The sequence below is a fragment of the Balaenoptera musculus genome, chromosome 16 (genome assembly GCF_009873245.2).
Source record: "Balaenoptera musculus isolate JJ_BM4_2016_0621 chromosome 16, mBalMus1.pri.v3, whole genome shotgun sequence".
NCBI classification, from domain to species: domain Eukaryota; kingdom Metazoa; phylum Chordata; class Mammalia; order Artiodactyla; family Balaenopteridae; genus Balaenoptera; species Balaenoptera musculus.
Genome location: NC_045800.1, coordinates 82,301,121 through 82,323,928, shown reverse-complemented (window position 1 = coordinate 82,323,928; position 22,808 = coordinate 82,301,121). Strand labels below are relative to the sequence as shown.

The window sequence follows — 22,808 nt, the reverse complement described above, 5'->3', positions numbered from 1 at the left end:
ATAGAATTCTAGAATTGTAAAGTTTAACTTAATGTAACAATCGGAAGTGCAGAAAAGTTTAGAGCTGTAAAATTCCCTTCGTGTACATTCATCTGTAGAACAATGCATCATTATCCTGTTACTTTCTTCTTTCATCTTATATCAAAGTAGGACCCGTGACTTTCAAAAACGAAGAAAGGGGAAATGTCCTAGGGATAATAAATAGGGATAAATACTTTTGAAGAGTAACAACAACAATAACAACAAAAAAAAAAAACCCCAAACCTAGAGAACTGAGAAAGTTTAAAGGAACGAGACGTATTCTTTTTGTTCAAAAAAAGTTGAATAAATTAGCAGGACGTCGAGTGGGTAAACCATGGACCCACAGCACAGCTTAATCATGTAATCACAACTTGCATTTACTCTGAAATTGCCTGTTGGTTTCACTTTGTTTGGTGGCATCACAGCGAACCTTCACCTGAACCCACTAATCTAGTGACGTCTTCCAACATATTGCGATGTTATCCGTTACTTCTAACCCACACTTCCCTTGTATGACACTTTACAGGTTTCCACCTACACTACACCATTTCAATTTCACAAAAATGTCTGAGGCAGTACAAAGGACGTGTCCAATTTTCAGAAGGCTCAGAGACTTTGGAAAGGTGAGACAGCTTTCACCCTGGAACCGGGAAGCTGACTCCTAGCTCGGTACTCTTTCCAAAACACATGCCCATCTCCTTAGGAAACTACCAAAGAACAGTTAATGAGACCCACATCCTGTCCGTTTCCACTAGGACCTGAAGGAGTCTTTGGAAACAAAGGCAGATAGATCCCCTCAAATGAACTACCTGCTTCTTTTATATTATGCACTTTGTCAAAGAGCCTTCATAGCCCTAGGGATTGAAGTAATCACCGATATTTTAATCATTTTAATGTCTGTTATGCTAATAGCCTGCTAACAGCTAAAAGACTCTTTCCAAATTATCCAACAAGGTGACAGGGGTAATTGGGGCTCATTCACTCGAATCACAAACTCTTTCTGCTGCATAAAAAAATTAAACGCTTCCAATAGGGAGATAACTTACTGTAAAGGTAAGGGCAGTGTCATATCTGAAATAGGCACTAAATGAAATATTAATTCACTTTTCTACCAATTTCCTTAATTTAAGATAAAAAAAGACACCTAGACTACAGATAGTAAAAGAGACATCTAGACCAGAAACCCACTTGACCAAGCCCTTTGAATAAAGGTCTTTGAATTGAAAAGGTGCGTGCCTATTACACGGGAAGTGAGGCTGGCTGTTACTGAATAATTCATCAGCTTCCAGGCCTTTCCTTCTCACCAGACACGGGGTGGGATGTGTCTTCACCCTCTGCACCCCAGTACCTAACACAGCGTTCGACTTAAAACAGGGCCAAACAGTTCTTTGTGAAGCCAACCACTACCCTTTTTTTTTTTTTCCTTAGAAAGTTTGTTGAGGAAAAACATTCTATTACATTATATACTTCACAGTTCAACAGAGGACTCAACAGCTATGTGTCGCCTGATTTCTGATGAATATATTTCCACGAGAGCGCATATTCACTTGCTGTCCATCACCACTGCGCAGTGTCACTAGTCAAGCATGAGACAGTTACTTGCCTAAGGGACAGAAAGCTCGTGCTTTACTGTCCCCCTTCGCATCCTGGTCACTGTGTCAATGTCACAACATCTCAAACTGCCAAAAAAGCAGAGGCACTAAGGTGTAGATGACTGACGGCAGAGGGTGGGAGTGTTTTCAGCACTGAGATACTTATTCTCCAGATATAAGCTCTTGCTCTAGTTTGAGAAAGCCATTTTTAAGTAGCAAAAATATAAATGGGAAGTCCTGTACTTTAGAATGCCACACAGACAGAAAGGAGCCCACGGATGTAAAGATTATGCCTGCCCTGGTGCCCAGCAGCTTCTGGCACAAACTACTGCAGAGTGAAGGAATGAATGAAAGAAGTGAATGCATAGTAAACGTAAGGCAACCTACCTCACGTTTGTTCTGTAACTCCATGTTTATATTCTAGGAGGGATAACATAATTCAAACATTACATTGGAGGACTGGGCAGAGGACTCAGAATTGTGACCGTGCTTCAGGTTACTTTGGGAACCTCAAGTTCCGTATTTTTTTCACAGTTCACATTAAAATTCATAACTTGAGGGCCCATGAGACAATACCAGATGGAACTGATTTTTCTTATCTATACACATAAATGGAACCCTAATCTAAAACCTCAGTTTAATCCAGATTACAACACACTATCTATCTATCTATCTATCTATCTATCTATCTATCTATCTATCTATCAACTGCTAATCTGACAAAATTGAGTTTTCCTTCCCATTTCTATTTCCACGTCCCCCTCTGCGTACTTTGGGGAGTTGGAACGGTCACGGCAACTGGCAGCCAAACAGAAGACAAGAACATACAGCATCAATTTTATAGAATGATCAGAGAACAACAATTTAAAGCCATGACAACATGAGATAATTTCCACTGTTTTGCATTATATAGAAAAATATGCCTTGGATAGTATGTCAACAAAGTATGAAAAATCACACAAAACAGATGCACCACAGCATGGAATTTCATTTCCATTTTTATTGGACATATTTACTAAATCACTCACATTGTATAAGAACTCATGCATAACTCTGATGAGTTGCTGTTTCCTTTATATCAGCCTTTTAAGTCGATGTGCTTTCCTTAAAATGACACTGATAAAATGTCAGTCACCTTGGAAGGCTAGGGGCTGGGGCCATGCCCTGCCTTGCAAAACCAAGGAATGCTTAATTAAGAGTCTTGAAAACTGTTCTTCATCTTTGCCATGGAGACTGTCTGCTTGGGAAATGTCCTTGCTCCCTTTCAAACCTCATTTCCATTTGAAGAGTGCTATTCCCTAACTGCTTCTGGCCACTCATTCCCAATCTCTACGCAGCCTCTCCCGGATCCATTCCCGGCACGAGATCAGTTAATAAGCATTCCCAAAGGGAACCTTCCCTGCTTGGTGTTCTCTGGGACTCCACAAGGAAAATAAAATATAGCTCTGCTTTCCTTTCAAGCCAAGAGACAGCTGAGCTATCATCACTCTGAGGTTTGAGAATGGGACTTCAAAACGCGGGGTCCCTTTTGATTCCACATAAATACTTCCCCAGCTAAAGACTTCATTTAATCCAGCAGCTTCTGAGTCATAAGCAAACACCTTCTGACCTGCGGACAACTAGGAGTGAGTCTATTAAATGACAGGCCTCTCCCACTGCTGACAGGAGCAGACGGGCTCCGAGGAGAATTACCTCCCCCTGATATCCTGCAGGACAAAAAAAAGCTGATAATGGAAAAAATGAATTGAAGCATTTTTCGCTCTTTTATTCACAATGTTTACGAAGACTGAAATATCTTGTAATTCATTAACCTGGCCATTTTGCTAGTCCTCATGGCTATTATATTAAAGACAACTTAAAAGGAAAAATTACATACACACGTCCATTAAATGAATGTTTTCTTCTGGCTGCCTCCCTGACAAGGCCTAAGAGCCAATTTGTGAAAGATGGGGTCATTTTCCACGCCACAAATCAAATGTGTAGTTTTACCTGGAGGAATCTCTTTGTATATTTTGCTGTAGGAGTAATGGTACTAAGTGATATTTCGTTTAAAAGGTTTGGACTTTATCAACAAGGACCCACTGTATAGCACAGGGAACTCTACTCAACAGTCTGTAATAACCTACATGGGAAAAGAATATGAAAAAGAATGGATATACATATATGTATAACTGAATCACTTTGCTGTACACCTGAAACTAATATAACATTATAAATCAACTATACTCCAATATAAAATAAAAATTTAAAAAAAAAGTTTGTACTTTAATTTTCAAAATGAGCAAAGTGCTGCTCATTTCTTCTTTTACACCCTCCTCTACAATTTCTTTAAAAAATCTAATAATGCAGAAGGTGAGACTTGCTTAGAGTGGGGAGGAAACGTAAAACGACGTTTCATATAAAAGACCCCGAAACGCCAAAACAATCTTGAGAAAGAAAGATGGAGCTGAAAGAATCAGGCTCCTGGACTTCAGACTATACTACAAAGCTACAGTAATCAAGACAGTATGGTACTGGCACAAAAACAGAAATATAGATCAATGGAACAGGATAGAAAGCCTAGAGATAAACCCGCACATATGGTTATCTTACCTTTGATAAAGGAGGCAAGAGTATACAATGGAGAAAAGACAGCCTCTTCAATAAGTGGTGCTGGGAAAACTGGACAGCTACATGTAAAAGAATGAAATTACAACACTTCCTAACACCATACACAAAAATAAACTCAAAATGAATTGAAGACCTAAATGTAAGGCCAGACACTATAAAACTCATAGAGGAAAACATAGGAAGAACACTCTATGCCATAAATCACAGCAAGATCCTTTTTGACCCACCTACCAGAGAAATGGAAATAAAAACAAAAATAAACAAATGGGACCTAATGAAACTTAAAAGCTTTTGCACAGCAAAGGAAACCATAAACAAGACGAAAAGACAACCCTCAGAATGGGAGAAAATATTTGCAAACGAAGCAACAGACAAAGGATTAATCTCCAAAATATACAAGCAGCTCATGCAGCTCAATATCAAAAAAACAAACGACCCAATCCAAAAATGGGCAGAAGACCTAAATAGACATTTCTCCAAAGAAGATATACAGATTGCCAACAAACACGTGAAAAGATGCTCAACATCACTAATCATTAGAGAAATGCAAATCAAAACTACAATGAGGTATCACCTCACACCAGTCAGAATAGCCATCATCAAAAAACCTACAAACAATAAATGCTGGAGAGGGTGTGGAGAAAAGGGAACCCTCTTGCACTGTTGGTGGGAATGTAAATTGGTACAGCCACTATGGAGAACAGTATGGAGGTTCCTTAAAAACTAAAAACAGAACTACCATATTACCCAGCAATCCCACTACTGGGCATATACCCTAAGAAAACCATAATTCAAAAAGAGTCATGTACCAAAATATTCATTGCAGCTCTATTTACAATAGCCAGGACATGGAAGCAACCTAAGTGTCCATCAACAGATGAATGGGTAAAGAAGATGTGGCACATATATACAATGGAATATTATTCAGCCATAAAAAGAAATGAAATTGAGTTATCTGTAGTGAGGTGGATGGACCTAGAGTCTGTCATACAGAGTGAAGTAAGTCAGAAAGAGAAAAACTAATACCATATGCTAACACATATATATGGAATCTAAAAAAAAGGTTCTGATGAACCTAGGGGCAGGACAGGAATAAAGACACAGATGTAGAGAATGGACTTGAGGACGCGGGGAGGGGGAAGGGTAAGGTGAGATGAAGTGAGAGAGTGGCACGGACATATATACACTACCAAATGTAAGATAGATAGCTAGTGGGAAGCAGCTGCATGACACGGGGAGATCAGCTCGGTGCTTTGTGACCACCTAGAGGGGTGGGATAGGGAGGGTGGGAGGGAGATGCAAGAGGGAGGGGATATGGGGATATACGTATGCATATAGCTGATTCACTTTGTTATACAGCAGAAACTAACACAACACTGTAAAACAATTATACTCCAATAAAGATGTTGAAAATAACGAAACAAAACCAGAAAAATGACATTTCACACTCAACATCACAGTCTAAAGCAAACGGCTGTCACTGCACGGATAACTTCCTGTGTGTGATGCGAGGCTGCCGGACAGCAGCGAGTGCTTTTATCCGGGTGCTCAGAGAGTCACAGGCAGAACCAGGACCCAAAACTAACAAAAACGTGGGTTTGCAAATTTACAAATTCAAATTCTCAGAAAATTGGAAGGCTGAATTGAAAGCATTTCAAATGATACATGCTAGGCTTAAAAGCTTCCTGGCTTCTGGAAATGTGGGTGACAGGCAGGCCAATTCTGGAGTGTTTACTACCAGGCGATCAGCTAGTTCTAATCCTGGCTAAGGTTAAAAATATAGAAGACGGTTATTCCAGATTGAACGGGAGAAAAATCTGCATCTTCAGGGAATGACATTAAGGATACTCTGAGGAGACAAAGGCAAAATCTCTAAATATCTTGAATAGCTTCAATAAGAGAATTTGCACTTAAAACAAAGAAAGAATTAATTATGTGCAGACCAAAGCAGATAACATGCCCTTGGATAAAAAAAAAATAACAGGTGGGACTTTTAAATGGTAGTTTTTGTTTGTTTATTTGCTTTAGCTGAAAAACAATTCCGTATTTCTTAGGAGATTCTATTTTTCTAAATCATATGTTTTAAATATCAAATATAATGATAACTTTAACATTTTTATTAAGCAGATCTCTTGAAAGCTTCAAAGAAATGTCTTATTGAGCAACAGGAGACCAAAACTAAAAATAGGAGAGAAATGTTGTTTTTTAATTTTGGGAGAACATGGTAACAGTTTTGTCTAATTCTACAGAAGTAAGCAGCCTCTAAGACAGATGAAAAGACTTGATTCTCACCACAAAATTTACAAACCTATAACTCTAGCCAATGAAGAAAGAAATTTATCTTATGGAAAAATTTCTAATAACTGGTTTAAAATTTATTTTAAAAGACAAACACTTACAAAATTATTTTAGTTTCAAAGTTTAAAGGATGTGTTTTCTGTTATTTCCAAGGCTCATTTTTAAGAACGTAATTTTTGTCTCTGATCTTCTTGTACGCATACCACCATGAGTGATTCATGGGATTCTTGGGGAGCAAATGGGTTTAATGGGACAGAATCCTCCAAGGCAACAAGAAACACCTTGGGTATTTCCTGTGACATGCGGCTACTACTCTCAAGAAGAATTTCAGCTCATTAACTTTTATTCTGTAAACTTACTGCGCAGATAGAGGAAACAAGACCATAGAAAGTCAAGCAGGAGGCAAATGGTAAGATAACCAACAGAGACACACTTTTGCAAAATTTTGCACATTAACCAGAGAGGAAGGTGGTATACCACTGGTTTGTTTTCTAAAAAAGACCATGGTTTAGAGCTCCTCTATCCAATATGACAGCCACGAGCCAGATGTGGCTAACTGAATCTTAATTCGTTTGTTAAAATGAAAACTCCTTTTCCTCAGTCACACTAGCCACATTTCAAGTGTGTGCTACCCATGTGGCTGGTGGCCACTGTTTGGATGGTACAGATATGGAACATGTCATCAGAGAAAGTGCGACTGGACGGTGCTGGTTTGGAGGATGGACAAAGGAGATGGACAGGGTAGAAAGAGTGACCTCAGTTACTACAGAAGATCAGAAAGTGGGCACAGTCACCTTCCTATCTTTGAGTAAGGATTTCTTTTACAGCATGAAAAAATTCAAATGAATATCCTAAAGTTTTAGTTTATTTTTCTTTTAACTAAAATGAGTAAGGTGTTGATCATGCCAGAAGGTGCTAAGTGCCTTACACATTATCACCTTATTTACTCATCATCACACAGTACGAGGTAGGCAATATTATAATGCCATCTTACAGATACTAAGGGAAGCTTAGAGAGAGCATGTGACCCACCCAAGATCACACAGCTAACGCCTGGATTCCAAGCATGCTTCATCCCTCCAAAGCCAGGGCTCTTGGCCAGCCAGTAGGGAACTGCATTTGAGACAGAGGCAGAGAAAACGCGCTCCCGATACCACTATAGACACTGCTGCACAACAGGGGCCAAGGCCAGGTGGGTGGCTTGTTCTTAGTGAGAGTTCTTTCTCCCCTTGGCCTAATGCTTCCTTGATATTGAGCATGGGAACTTTCTATTGACAATGGAATGGTATCACTTTCTAATCCCATTCTTGTCCCTACCCCCCACCCATCCACTCTGAGCTTTCCAAGTCCAGCCACTTCTTTTCCTAGGTTTCCCATGACAGCTTAGGAGAAAGCCCTGGACCAGTTCAACCAGAATGGAGTGGTCACCGAACAGTGTATCTGATGTCCTGATATTCCTCCACACATTGATCTCTTAAATCAATGAGATCTCTTAAATATCCTGTTAACCAATGACTTCAACGTCCCAACAAAATGCTTAGAAAATGACAGTTTATCATTTATTATATACTAACGACTTTTTTAAAGCTCTTTGTAGTTGGTTGATGTCCCAGACAACTTAGGTGGAAGGTGCACGTGACCACACTTTCTGAGGACCTTACAGGATAGCACCTGCCACAGAGGCCAAGGAGGAGCGAGCGTGGATGAGAGCCTACCTCCGAGGCGAGCCATCGTCATGGGGCTGGATGATGACCACCTTCACAGTCACCGAGGTCCGGAGAAGGTCGATCATCTGCTCGTGCGTCAGCGTGGCCACGGCCACCTTGCAGATCTCCACCAGGCGGCTCCCCTGGCGAAGGCCGGCCTTCCATGCAAAACCGAAAGGTTCCACGTCTGCGACGATTCCTTCGAAGTTCACGTGGAAGCCCAGCTGGCCCAGCCCGTTCCTCCTCAGGGTCATTTCCACAGTCTCGCAGCCCCTGGTCACGATCTAAGGGGGAAGGGGACCGTGAGGGGTGGCGCTGCGGGGGGCACACATCCCAGTGACAAGATGACAAGACAAGGACACGGTTCAATCCAGACTTTACCGTAATTACCCCTGGCATCAGGCGCAATGAAAATAACAAAAGTAAAAACGAAGGTTTCATTCTTCAAAGGCAAACCAGATACAGGCGTCCTGCTTTTTCCTAGAAGCCACTGACACAGAGCCTGTGAGCTTAAGACGGGCTCTGATAACTACCCCCTCTCCTTTCTACGTCACCTGACTTGGCTCTTAAGCATATAAATTCCATTGTTCCAGATGGACTGAAGCAACTGAAAACATGTGAAGCCTTTCACCTATCAAGCAATAAAACTTATTAGACAATTTTTTTTTTTTTTGGTCGTACTGTGTGGCTTGTGGAATCTTAGTTCCCCAACCAGGGATGGAACCCGGGCCCCTGCCAGTGATAGCGCTGAGTCTTAACCACTGGACAGCCAGGGAATTCCCTATTAGACAATTTTATTCAACTTAAAAAATGGCCCAGTGGTGCAGCAGCTATGGAAAGCAGCACGGCAGTTCCTCAAAAAATTAAAATGGAATTACCATGAGACTCAGCTATTCTACTGCTGGGTATATACCCAGCAGAATTTAAAGCAGGGTCTCAAAGAGGTACACCCGGGTATTTGTACACCCACATTCTTAGCAGCGTTATTTACAATAGTCAAAAGGTGGAAGTAACTCAAGTGTCCATGGATGGTTTAATGGATATGCAAAGTGTGCCATATACAAACAATGGAGAAAAACATGGCCCAAAGCCCTTCCAAGCTAACAGTTAGCGCCCTGCCCACAGGATGGGCAGCAGAAGGAAGTCAGACTGTTAGGAAAACCTTAAGTGCTCTCTGTGCGCCAGCCCTGTGGACATCCTGTTCTAGCCCCTAGGATCCCTCTCCTGGGGACAGCCTGCCCTTGCTCGCTTGGGTGGTGAGGACCATTCAGATCAAACGTGGGCCGGCCAGCGGGCCTCCTTGGTGTCTGTAGACAAGCCTCCCACTCGGTGAACTAAAGCACCAATAATTAGTTAATGCCACCCTCAAAAATGCTTACTGAGAATAGCCCACATGTACTGAAAGAAAAACATGGGCTCATGGAGAATATCATTTGATGACCACGGCATCACTTATTTGTGGGCACTTGAAAGTTGGGAGGTATCATACCCGCATCCCCCAAAGCACAGAGCTAACGTATGAAGTTTCAGTTTTAATAAATGCTCCATTTCCATGAAACGCGCTCTGAATACACAGATTCCTATTTAATAAGACCTATGACTGTAAGTACAGCTGTGGGACCGGGGCTGGTTCAGTGTTATCACCGGTGCGGATGAGGTTACCATGGTTATTACCGCCACGGTGCCCACCCTGCTAATCAGTTTCTTGTAGGCGCACATGACAGTTTGGGGCTTAGGAAAATGGGGAAAGGGATTGCTGGTCTTAGTGGTGACGTTTTGAACGACTGAAGTTTCCAAAGTTACGAACTGAACTAATTTAAAATTGTTGAAACGGCACTTTTGTAATATATACAACCTGAATAAATTTTTCCTTCACTTCCTTTTCAGCTTTGTTTCAACTAAGCTCTCCGACCAAAAGCTTACATATGACATGTGCCCAGCCTTCTTTCCAATATGGATGCAATTTTCAGCTGAAATGTAACGTCCATATATCAGATTGAAGAGTGAAAGGTTTTTCCGAGTCCTACTTGTTCTGTCTCTTCCTCTTATTTCTTCCAACCACCTGCCACGTCCCCTACTTTTTGCGATTTCTTTCTCACTTCTGTTCCTTACTTCTTAACATTTGCAAAGGCTGAAGGATCATGCTCTCCATTTATCTGCAGTTCCTCACATAATTACTTGGCCTCAATTATCCCACGGTGGCCTCCTATCCATGTACCCGGGACTGGCTACATCATCTGTGGAGTCTGGTGCAAAATAGAAATGCAGGCCCTTTAGTCAAAAATTATTGAGAATTTCAAGATGGCAACAGGAGAGCGTTCAACCAAGCCTGGGCTCTTCTGAGAGTAGACCGGCCCTACCTGTCTCTTTAGGTGGGAGCTCTTATTCCCCACCTGCGTCTTTACCTGCTTAACAGACGCCTTTGATTTCACTTCCCACCACTAGAAAATGCAGCGTCCACCACCTGCCCAGTAGCACCCCTTCCCCGTCTCTCCACTACGACAGCTTCATCTTCTTCCTTTCCATTTTTGTTGCTCCTGCCCTGCACCAGCCTTTTGTTCTAACCCCCCCAACAGTCTTTGGGTTGGTTTGTTTCCACCATCTCCTGTTACAAGTCATCTGAGACACAGAATATACTTCCTCAAATATATTCCAGATATCAGGTACCTTAGTCACATTAGCAATATAGTCATTTTTTCTAGAAAAATGGTAGAATGGGGTCCACAGAACAGTGAATGTGTCAGAACCTACGGGACGTGCATTTTGGTGGTTGGTGAAGGGGGTGTGTTTATGTTGTATTTTCCGGAGCACAGATTATGATGACTCAGTAGGTCTCCTAAAAAGAAGTATTTGCAGTATTACTAAAAGCACAATGTGTCCTGAGACTCACAGGATAACTCAATTCTCCAGATACGAAAACTTATCACACACTTAATCATCCCTGAATCACGTCTCAGCTTGCGCACATACGCCCTCAATGCTGTTGAACACACTGAGGTCCTTTCCCGTAAAGAGCGTCTGCAAATAATGACGTTATTTCTCCAAGGCCAGCAGACACTGACATGATTGCATTGTCTCATCTACGTGGTCTGGAATAATAAAAGGTTTATATTTGGTGGAAGGAAAGGGGGCAGGAAATGGGTATAATTTCTCTTTTTCTCATGATCCATATTTGACTAAATCTTCTCTAATTAATGAAATATACATCCCCTTGGGGGGAAGATTTACACATGAAAAATTCTTTTGTCAAAGCACATTTTGTTCTTATATTTCATTTATTCTTAAAATTCTATTGTATATACTCAAACTAAAATCTGTATCTTCCTTTGTTAAAATACAAAGTAGAAATACAACTGTTAAATCCCACGGACATCATGGTTTTGTACTGAAAATGACAATTTTTTTTATGACTTTTTTCTTAAAGTCTTTTTAACTTAATGGGTAATTCTATAAAACCTCTGTAAGAAACTGGCTGCAAGATTAATAACGTATTTAATCTGGCAGACTAAACAAAAATACCTGTTGTATAAATATGCAGAGGTGAAGCGGCAAAGAGGGCTTACTCTGACCATCAATATGATCAACGGTGATTCTGTGCCTATTAATTTCCCCCGGGAAGGTACTGTCGTGCCAGTCTCTACAAACAGACATAATATCTAGTAAATTCCTGTCCTTCCTTGAAACACTATGAAAATATATCCCGATGTTCCCTTTGGAAAGTTGGCTTCACTTTTCCTTTCCAATCAATCTGTAACGGGTGTTTCACCACCATTCATGGCTTCAGCAACAGCTCAAAAGGACACAGCATTTAAAATCAAACTCTATAACACAACATTGTTAATCAACTATACTCCAATATAAAATACAAATTTAAAAATTAAAAAAAAAATTAAATCAAACTCTACCCCTAAGAAATAGTAATTCACTCCCTAGGTGATGTAACTGGGGTCGAAGTTCCACAGCAGAAGCTACTATGAATCTGGGATGCAGACCTAAGGATGGTGGATAAACAGAAACCTGTACTTACCCCCAATCGCTGGACAATTTCCCTGACGTCTTCGGCACAGTTGTCCCCCGAGGACAGAAGGATGCATTCTCCTCGTTCGTAAAACACTTTGATACTCATTAACCCAGATGTCCAGCCAATGACATCCCTGCAGGAACAGTTAAAGACCACGTTCTTGGAATCCTTCTCGATCAACATGATGAACTCGTTGGAAATCCCAAGGAGACAGTCAATGTCCGAGGACTGGCCGAAGTCCCGCGCCACAACGTGCCACATGATCGCTCCGACGCTGAAGAGGTGGGCGTCCTTCCTGGGCTTTACTTTCTCCTTCTTCTTGGCACCCAGGGTAATGAAGCTGAACTTCGCGGAGGTATCCACGGTGGCGGTCGTGACGAAGTTCTCCGCCAGGTCCTTCAAGTACTCCTGCCTCGTCCGAGTGGCCATCGCTCGAAACTTCTCTGATTTGTGGGCTGCGTTTTCTGCATTGATTACTTTCGCTAAAAGGAAGTCCCGGAATACCGCTGACTTTGGGAAAGTTACGGCTTTGGGAATTGGTGGACCAAATGGTGGCACATCTTTTGATCTAGAAACTCCAACACTGAGGGAGGAAAAGGAGAAACAAGATGAATTGTGGGGCCGTAATAGTTAGCTTCAGAAAGGTGACATACGCCCACACTTTTGACTGAAGCCAGCCACTTCGTAGACTCTTGTTATGCTCATTTCTGGGTATCACGTTTTTCTTTGTTTTTAGCAAAACTTTTCAAACTTAGTAGTTGAGGGGGTGTTATGGGCTGAGTAGTGTCCCTCCAAAATTTGTATGCTGAAGTCCAAAACCCCAGTAACTGGGAACATGGCTGTGTTTGGAGATCGGGTCTTTAAAGAGATGATTAAGTCAAAATGAGGCCATTAGGGTGGGCCTTAATCCAGTCTAACAGGTGTCCTTATAGAAGGAAACGTGGACACACAGGAAGATACCAGGGATGCACACACACAAGAGGAGAGACCATGTGAGGACACAGCAGGAAGACGACCATCTGTAGGCCAAGGAGAGCGGCCTCAGGAAAAACCAAACCTGCCAACTCCTTGATCTTGGACTTCCAGCCTCCAGAACTGTGAGAAATAAATGTCTGTTGTTTAAACTACCAGGCCTGTGGTCCTCGTCACGGCTGTGCGAGCTGACTAAGGTAGGGATGACGGATCAGTAGCCAGCTTGGTGCTCTGTAACTCTGTGGCCGGTCACCACTGAGAGACAGTGACACTTTTCAACAGCAGTGAGGTTAGCCCAGCTGGCTATTTGCGATCTCACTGCTATTGGACACAATGATCATTGGGCTTACAGGGCCCAAAGTTTTGAATGTCACTTTTTTTAAGGAAATGCTCACTTGATCACATTTTGAAAGTCTAAATGAAGATTTTATAGGAGCAAAGTTTTAAGAGATTCCAGGGACTGAAAAGATCAAATGTATAGTGATGGCAATAACCATCTTAATACGGCAAAACCAATAATGCTCCCCTGTATCAGACAGAAACTTTCGTTGTCTCAAATCCTTTTTGAAGCAAGAGTGAATTAATGAATGAGCAAATGAAGGACTGGAGTGAGTGAATGAATGAACCCCACAGCACTCCCCATTTACTGAGCAGCTACTGCAGGCCAAGAATGGGAACCAAGCCCACATCTGCCCAGGCTGGTATTTTCTGTGTTGGGATAAACAAAGGAAGCAATCTATGTTTCATCTTCTTCGTGGTAGAAAATCCTGAAAGCGGTGATTAAGGAATGAAAGCATTAGGTGTGAAATCCTTTTCTGGAATGTGGCTGGTTAGACTCCAAATAGATCACGGTCCCCAGGGCTCTCTTCCCTTTGCTGTAACCTGCACACCTTCCAGCAGCGTTCATCATTTCTGGGGAAAGAGCTATAAGATGGAAGGGGGTCTGGGCGGGGCCTCAGCTGGCGTGAAAGGGGAGGGAAGGACCGCTTCCCTTTGGGACAGAAGACCAAACTCACGCACATGCATGGTAGTAAAGGCGCTGAACCAGAGAGGGAGGTGGGGGGGACTTGACTCATGACCTCAAGGAAGGTCCTAGAAACATCGTGGAGGTTCAAATGGCTGAGGGGCTGACACCATATATGACCCGTCTTCCCCTCACTACCATCCTTAGGAAGAACTTTCTAGACTGAGTAGGAATTAACTTGTCCTCGGGTGTTATTTCATAGAGAGCTGTCCCAAAGCTACACGTCTGGCCTGTGGGTAGTGTAGCCACACCTGCTGCTTCCCCACCAGAACGATCAACCAGCTCAAGCGGCCTCTCAGTGCACTGGACCCTGCCCTCCCGACACTGGCCATCATCAACTCATGTGATCACCTCTCCTAAACGTGGTTTTCTCTTCCGGTGATGAGCACAGATTCCTGGAAGTATTTTACCCATGGGACGCTGAGGAGGTCAAATCCCATTTAACATCTTACAGGATTACTTTTTGCACTTAGCTCTGTGGATCTCAAGCTACTCTCTGACTACAGCTTGGACGCCCTTAAGCCAAAGCATCAGGGCGACCTTTTTATATCTAAATGTGTTCCAAGACGGCTCTCACTGTGGAGCTCCAGAGTGGTCAGAGAGAGACATCTGTTAACAGGGCGATTCTTCTCGTCCCAAATTATTAACCCATATGTCTAACTGGACACCTCCACTACAGTGTATGGTACAGTGCGGCTCGATAAACCACTATCCTATGCATCTCAGATCAAAGCTGTACCAAAAAAAGGAGCAGAATTCAGGCATAGCGGTTACTATGGTTACTATTACTACTATTACTAGTCCAGGAAAACCATGATAGTCTGAGGATGGGGATCAATTAGAAAGCCCTGGTCACAAAAGCTTATATAATCCGTAATTCTTTCAAGCAGAGTTAAGAAGGAATAATTCCCAGTGGGTGGAAACAACAGTATGTTTTAGAATTTCTTATTTTACCCAAATAACTTGATAGCATTTACGGATGATTTAGACATAAGACCCCTCCACTGAGGGCAACAGTACAAAGATGAGCCTTCCTTCACGTGCCAGTTAAAGGGTTTTAGGAAAGCAACGTGGGGTACAGCAGATTCCAGGATCTGGTGTTCTTCCTAGGAGTCCAGCTCCACCACTTTCTGAGGGACTCTGGGTTACTTAATCCCTCAGCGCCTCGTCTGTAAAATGGGGGTTAAAACAGTACCATCCTCAAAAGCGCACCATGAGGATTAAACAAAATAATGCCTGCTAAGCTATTATTAACCCGACTGTTACCGTCACTATTATTGCCACAAAGAATTATCGTTTTCATCATCGATTTAACACTATCATCTAATTTTTGTAAGAAGGGCCTACACAGTAAGTTTTCTAAAATGGAAGTCATCGTTTTGTATAGATATTACTTCCCTTGTAATTGACAGTTAGCTACCAAGCCTACAGACAGCAAGAAGTTTACTCATTCAGCTATTAAAGGATGCATTTTGCAAAGAGTTTATCTTGGAAAGCACACAAACACGTAAATCCCTCAGAGTTAGCTCTGCAACGGCTACAACCATTGAAATGAAAGAATCTCGTATAAAGAGACAGGCCATCAGATAAGTTTGCTTTTTAATAATTTTAGAGTAAAATGACATAACATGGAGCTTTGTGGATGTTGCCCCGTTATTTCTTTCTAGGTTCAAGCGGCCCCAGCATCGCCGAGAGAGAGCCCTGCTGTATCCAGCGGGCACGCCTCAGACTTCTCTGGAAGGTGGGAACCTGCTCTTTCACACTCTGGACGCGTGCCCTAGATAGCAGCACGCTTTTATCAGAGGAGGGCATCTCGCCCCAGCAGTCTGTCTGGACCGCGCCTCTGAGCTACGTGGTACTTGCAGATCATGATCCGCCAGAACTCACTGCCACTCAGCACCTGTGCAAAGCTCATGGGATGTGACCGATGCACAGGGGTCACAGGGGCGTGTGCGACCCACCCAGGCTTCTATAAAACGCACCCGTGATTAAGATGGAGCAACCTAGAAAACAGCAGACCTGGACTATATTTTATCAGTTCCTTGGAAATTATTTTAATGAATTTATTCTGTGACTGGTATGTTTTGAGGAAGTCATAGGAAACAGACCTATGAGGTGTTTCTGGAAAACCTGGGCACTGTAACCTTATTCCCTGTGACAGAGTAAACTCATCTTCATAAAAATGTCATGGAATTGATTTGACTAGTTTTCCAGAAGATTACGATCGATTCTTTGAAGGACACTCATGAGGTGATAAGTGTGATCATTATGAATGTTTATGAGGCACTTCCAAAACCTAGAGGCACTCCACTGCTTTACATTTGAATCTCATTAGGAAATGATAATTTAGTGATAGCAACGTGGTATCTTAAAAGGCAATGACCCCATCTTTGAACCATTTGTACAAGCTGGTTTCTACCACAGAAAACATAATGCAAGCCACTTTGTTGATAGGTAAGATCTATATCAAAAGCATCCCTCCCTGGTAATTTAATTAAACACAGAAAACCCAAAAGAAATAAAAATAAAAAAGGTATTACTTATCCTTAAGATCTTTTGTGCTAATCAACCACCTCATGATAGAAGCATAAACTAAAGATAGAAAGGAATTAAAAATACTTGATTTGACCTAAGAATAGCAGCCTGTAAAATAACACCAAATACGATAAAGCCCTAGGCTTACGTTCCCAATCCATTAGGAAGGCTCATTTAAGATTACTCTTCATAATTACCATTCATCAGGGGAGATCCCAGAAGAATAAGCCGACTGAGCATGTTGGCACCAACGTTACCGGTTTTAAGCGTATCGTTTATACAGACTAGATGTCCCTTTTTTTTCAAATATCACTTTTTTTTTTTTTTTTTAATAAAAAGTCGTTCTGAGCATTCAGGCCAGGGGTCTTGAACCTGAGGTGCATACAGGGTCACCATGGGGGGAAATCACGCAGATGGGGAGAGCATGGGGTAGGGGCTGCAAGCTGGCGACACCAAGCACACAGGCCAGTCTCCTTGCCCCTAGGAGGGCGCGGCTGCAGTTCACAGGCCCCTCTGCCCCCTCACACGTGCCCAGGCCTGGGCCCCATCCAGGCCCGGGAGGCAGCTCAACCGGTAACCCCTGCTTTAAGATGAGCGCCAGGAACTCTAACAGGTGTTTTGCATAATTCCTGTTACTCATTCCTCATAACTACATATTGAAGTTGGTACTATTACCCCCAGTTTTCAGAAAAGGAAATGAAGGCTCCAAAAAAATAAGCTAACTCATTACAAAGCGCCATGAGGGGGCAGGAGAGCGGGATTCTCACTCAGGTCAGAGACCGGCTCTTTCACCGACACCCCACAGGGCAGGAGCCTTCGGGGACAGCTGTTTCCTAAGGAAGAGCACGGGTAGAGGAAGGGCAGGCCTCGTCAGTCTCGGGATTCCGAGGCACCTGGATGGCCTTTTGAAATCACCAAAGCGAGTGTCAGACCCCTATCTCGACACGCCACCACACCACCGTGTGCGTGTTTCCAAGCTCTTAGACGGGAAGAAACGTTTTACCACCAGAATGCATCTCTTTCAGGGAAGCACTGAAATGGTCAGATCCTCCACCTCTGAGGATGCTATTAATCAAGCGACGGTCTGGCAGGGACTGGACGAAGTCTTTAACATTGAGGAAAGGTGAAACCTAGAACTGCGAACCGCTAGGAATTTCACTGTTTCAAAATGGGAAGAAGGCAATTATTTCTTACAGAAAGTACCTGAGTGTAAGACTTCTCTGGTGGCGCAGTGGATAAGAATCCGCCTGCCAATGCAGAGGACACGGGTTCGATCCCTGGTCCGGGAAGATCCCACGTGCTGCGGAGCAACGAAGCCCGTGCGCCACAACTACTGAGCCTGCGCTCTAGAGCCCGCGAGCCACAACTACTGAGCCCACGTGCCACAACTACTGAAGCCCACGTGCCTAGAGCCCGTGCTCCACAACAAGAGAAGCCACTGCAATGAGAAGCCCGTGCACCGCAACAAAGAGTAGCCCCTGCTCGCCACAACTAGAGAAAGCCCGCACACAGCAACGAAGACCCAACGCAGCCAAAAATAAAATGAAAGAAAAGAAAGAAAGAAAGGAAGAAAGAAAGAAAGAAAGTGCCTGAGTGAAGACCGTGGGAAATATAATTAGAAAAAAAAAAAAGGATAATTATGGGCTAGAAATAATAATTGGAAAACTAACTGGAAGACATTTTGGGGAATGAGGTCCTGTTGGAACAACCCTGGGAGCACAAAACGCCAGGGACTCACCTGTAACACACATTTTCAGTGCACGGATTATGCACTTTGACTATGACGAAGACATGTTGAAAGTGGGACCGGATGCTTTTTGGAGTAAAAGGAAGTGCTCCGGGCTCTTGGAAGACAATGGTCACGATGTCATTTCCTATATGCCTTTTCCTCAGGAGCTGCAGTCAGGAAAGTGAACACACACACAGAGTTACAGACACGGTTTTCTGTAAAAACAAGATACGTAAATGTATACAATTCACTCAGCATTCAATTTCAAGGAGTTTTTTTGAAAAGCAGAGTCATCCTTTGGAAGCTACGGCTCCTTGACATGGCTGCATCCAAAGACCTATGGAGAGAAAAGCCTCAATATTTAAGTTCATCTTTTGCTTTGAAATGCAACTGGTGTTCTCTCTCCTTTTCATCTTTATCATTTTTTGCCCTGAAATAATAGCACATTAGAGCTAAAATCGCTTTAAGGAATCTTGTAGATTAAGCTCTTCGACTTAAAAGGAGGAGACGGCAGAGCGTCCAAGGGAAGGTACAGCGGCTGAAAGTCCTGCACTAGGGTGTCAGGGGCTTAAATGACACGTGCATTTCTGCAACAAAAATACAGAAGACTGTTATATTGGTGGTGGATATATTCAAGCTAATTAACTGAAATCTAGCCTTTTCAATGTATTTCGGGAACACAGAATTCCACCAGATTAACAGTTGGAAAACTCAATAAATTACAAATGCATCAGGAGAGAAGGAACCCCAGGGCAGTAACACCTGAACCCCTTTACTTGCGATGTTCCTTCTGCCAAGAATGCCCCCTTCACCCCAAGTCTCTCCTAGACCACTCAGGTCTCTGCTGAGCTACCAGCACACTGGAAAGAACGTCCTTAGAGGGACTGCACAGGATCTGCACCCATACCGCAGGCCCATGGCAACCACATTAGTTGTCGTGTCCTATTCTAAGTCTTGGTTTACTTCTCCTGCATCAGGTCATAATCATCAGGAAGGCACGAGATGTATCTCGACTTCTGGTTTCCCAGTTTCTAATGGCCTGCCCAGGACACAGCAGACACCCACACACACACTGGCTAAGTGAATAAACAAACGGTACAAATACACAATCACAGCCACGTAACACTGCACAATAAAATTGTGGCCCACTCTGAATACACACCAACAAACCCGTACACTCCGTAAGCTTATGCACCTAAAGCCATGAGGATCTGTGCTCACAGAGTCTGCGGTCCCCAGTTTTCATAGAGACAGTAATCCTTACATGAGTTGGTGATGTCACTGCAGGAACGGGGTAATCTCAGGTAGTAAATCTCTCTTTACGAGCAGTAACAGAGGCAACAAGCTTGCGCTTAAATTTATTTGGCACTTACAGAACATACTTCACTGTAAAGAGCGTTAATTTCAACTTTTAAAACCTTTTAAACCCAGATACAAAAAGGATTTCATTGTCAGGACCCTGACTTGTGATTTAGCGTGATAAAAGGCCTGGAAAAGTGGGAACGAAATGTCCATTCTTCCAGAGTTCCCTACTATGGGCCAGTTCGATCGCTGATTCATATGCTGGAAAACTCCTATTTAAATCCCCATGGTTAAAGTTATAAACACACAAAAATCGTTTTACTGCCTGAGTGAAGTTTTGAAAGCAATATTAATATCCATTAATGAGCCAGCTGTAGTTTTAAAAATGTTTGCTAGATATTTAAGTAAAAGGTGACATTTTAAGATGCATGTAAAAAAATCAGTAGCCAACTAGTCATATATTCACTGTGTTACTATTTACCCAGCCTATAGTGGACACAGATGTTAATCACAATAAACATTTCATGAAAAGAAAAGAAAACAAGGCAAGGACACGTATCTAAAACAAGCATCACGGGACTTCCCGGGTGGTCCAGTGGTTACGACTCCGTGCTTCCACTGCAGGGGGTGGGGGTTTGATCCCTGGTCGGGGAACTAAGATCCCGCAAGCCGCACAGTGCGGCCAAAAAAATAAATTAAAAAACAAAACAAGCATCATGACAAGCTGAAAACTGTACGAGGCTAAGATATATTCTTCCCTCGTTTCTGCAATAACTGAAATACATGATTCACATGTACTGTAACAGGACAACAAAATTCAGGAACAAATGAAAAATTAAAAGAAAAACTGAAATACCTAACAATGTGTTCAATGTATTTGCTGAGCACGGACACAATGGCTTACACTGTACTTGAAACGCGGGAATTCTCCATCTCCTTGAAACACGGGAATTCTCAGACTGATGAGAAAACGGAGCTTGCGGTGGCCAAGGCCACGTATGGAATCCTGGGCCCCTCCTTCCCCAGTGACTAGGGCATCTGCTGGCCGCCCTCCTGGTTAACCTCAGAGGGCAGCCCAGTCTCACTAGTCAGTGAAACGTGGACAGCTATTCCCACCCATTTCTCTTGCTCCTGAAGGAAGACCATGGGTCCAGTTCTACACTTCACCACGGGAATATTTAAAGCGCAAGTTAAAGGAAACTTTAAGGCTAGTGACCTTGACGATGTGCTAACCCGCCTTTGCCCCTTTCTAAGCATGTTCTTTTGCTTTGTAAAATGGGCTAGAAATAGTTTAAAAATTGTAGTTAATTTAACCACGGTCACAAAATGCACTTTGTGGAAAAAGTGCAGGGGAGGGCGGGGAACAAGGAGATTCATTAAGAAGAGGAAAATAAAATCTCAAGCTCTCTGTAGAGAATAAACGAAGAAAAATGAACACCTGGCCCATCAATAGGATATCTGAATCTTTTTAGAGACTAAAGAAATACAGCATATGGCAGGTTCACGGATACATTATTCATTGTCAGACATTCAATAACCTAAGTAATTCTTGGGCTTCTTATATAAAGGTTAGGGTTCTCTTCAGCAGTTAGTTACGTCTTGTTCTAACTCGTCAATGAAATTCTGTAGAAGCCGACTCCGGAAATGGAAGGGGAAAGGGCATGGCAGCCCATAAACCAGGGCGGCTCAGCAAGACAGCAAGGTAAGTTCCTGGTCACCAAGACGCCGCCGGTGCTATTTCGGGGATTAAGGAACAACGTCTTCTAAGCCTTTCTAGATACGAGAAGCTCCTAACACTTCTTCAGTGCCAAGAGGGCCAACTCCAGAGTCTTCAACCGCGAGAGTGAGTTAATAAATATTGTATTAGATTTACATAGTCAATTCTGCTAAATTCCCAGCACTTGATTCAAGCTGTGAGCCAGGAATAAGCTCTTGGTATGACAAGGAAAGTGAAAATGTGATTCTTCACCCAATTCCCTGACAAAAAGCATACACATGCTACAGAAATAGCAACCTGTGGGTTTATCTTCAATTCCTTAAACTCACTTCAGGGTTTCACAGGTCCAGTTTTAACTTGGTGCAAGAACCAAAAGCAAGTGAAAACAACCGACCTCCAGGCAGCTGCATATGCATCGAAAATGGCATCAAGTTGAACTTGGTTAGATCTACCAGCCTCTAGGCAAATAGGTTCATTTGTTAAATTCTCTTTTAAAAAAAACCTGGGAAGGTTAAAAAAAAAAAAAAAAAGCATGTTGCACCTAATTCTGGAGGAGAGGGGGAAAGAGGCTGCACCGTAAGAAGATGTGATGTGTCTGGAATGTGGTTCAGAAGAAGTCTCTCAAGGTCAGTGATGAGAAAGCTTAATTTGAAACTGGAGAAGGTGGATCTCCAGAGAGAGGTTCTTGTCTTAAGAAGCAAACATGTGAAAATGAGCACGATTTCAAAGAGAAAACTGCATCGTTTAACGATTACAAGTTCTGAAATTCAAAGAGATGAGTTCAGAAGTGAGGAAAAAAATTAAATGTATCCCGTTTTGAAACAACAATCATAAATTCTGGATCTCAGTCCTTGGGGTATCGTCTGAAAGTCCCAGCGGTAGGAGCAGGGCTGACAAAGACTGGTCTGTCCCGATCCTTCTCGCAGTCTGACCCCGTCACCCCCCTCCCCTTCTGGACAGCTGCCCTCTGTCCCTGCAACACGCCCACCTGTCTCTGCAGCAGGCACCTTGCGTCTGCCAACCCTTGCTTAGAAAGTGTCTCCCCTTTACACGGAGCGCTGGCTTCTCCTCCTTCAGGGACCGTCCTAATTTTGCACGCTTGCACACAGAACACACACAAACACACGTGCCTGCACACGACACAGCCCCCTCATATTCTCCGTACTCAAAAGAGCATGTACCGGTGGTCAGAATTTTGCTCTCATTTTTAAGAGACATCTATAAAGTTTCCTGTATAAAGACACAGAAAAAGTGAACGTAGAATAGTAGTCTGACTAACAA

The 22,808-nt window shown here is 42.8% G+C and overlaps 1 protein-coding gene across 7 annotated transcripts in view; it reads right to left on the bottom strand.

Moving 5' to 3' along the window:
- The window catches only part of SIPA1L2 (signal induced proliferation associated 1 like 2), a 219,495-nt gene that overhangs the window by 46,715 nt on the left and 149,972 nt on the right, over nucleotides 1-22,808 (bottom strand). For all 7 annotated transcript variants that reach the window (XM_036828105.1, XM_036828106.1, XM_036828104.1 and 4 more), the window contains 3 exons: nucleotides 18,518-18,675; nucleotides 12,255-12,831; nucleotides 8,237-8,511 (listed from right to left, as the gene is read on the bottom strand). In XM_036828105.1, coding sequence (XP_036684000.1) covers nucleotides 8,237-8,511; nucleotides 12,255-12,831; nucleotides 18,518-18,675 — 1,010 coding nt within the window. The remainder of the gene's footprint in view (nucleotides 1-8,236; nucleotides 8,512-12,254; nucleotides 12,832-18,517; nucleotides 18,676-22,808) is intronic.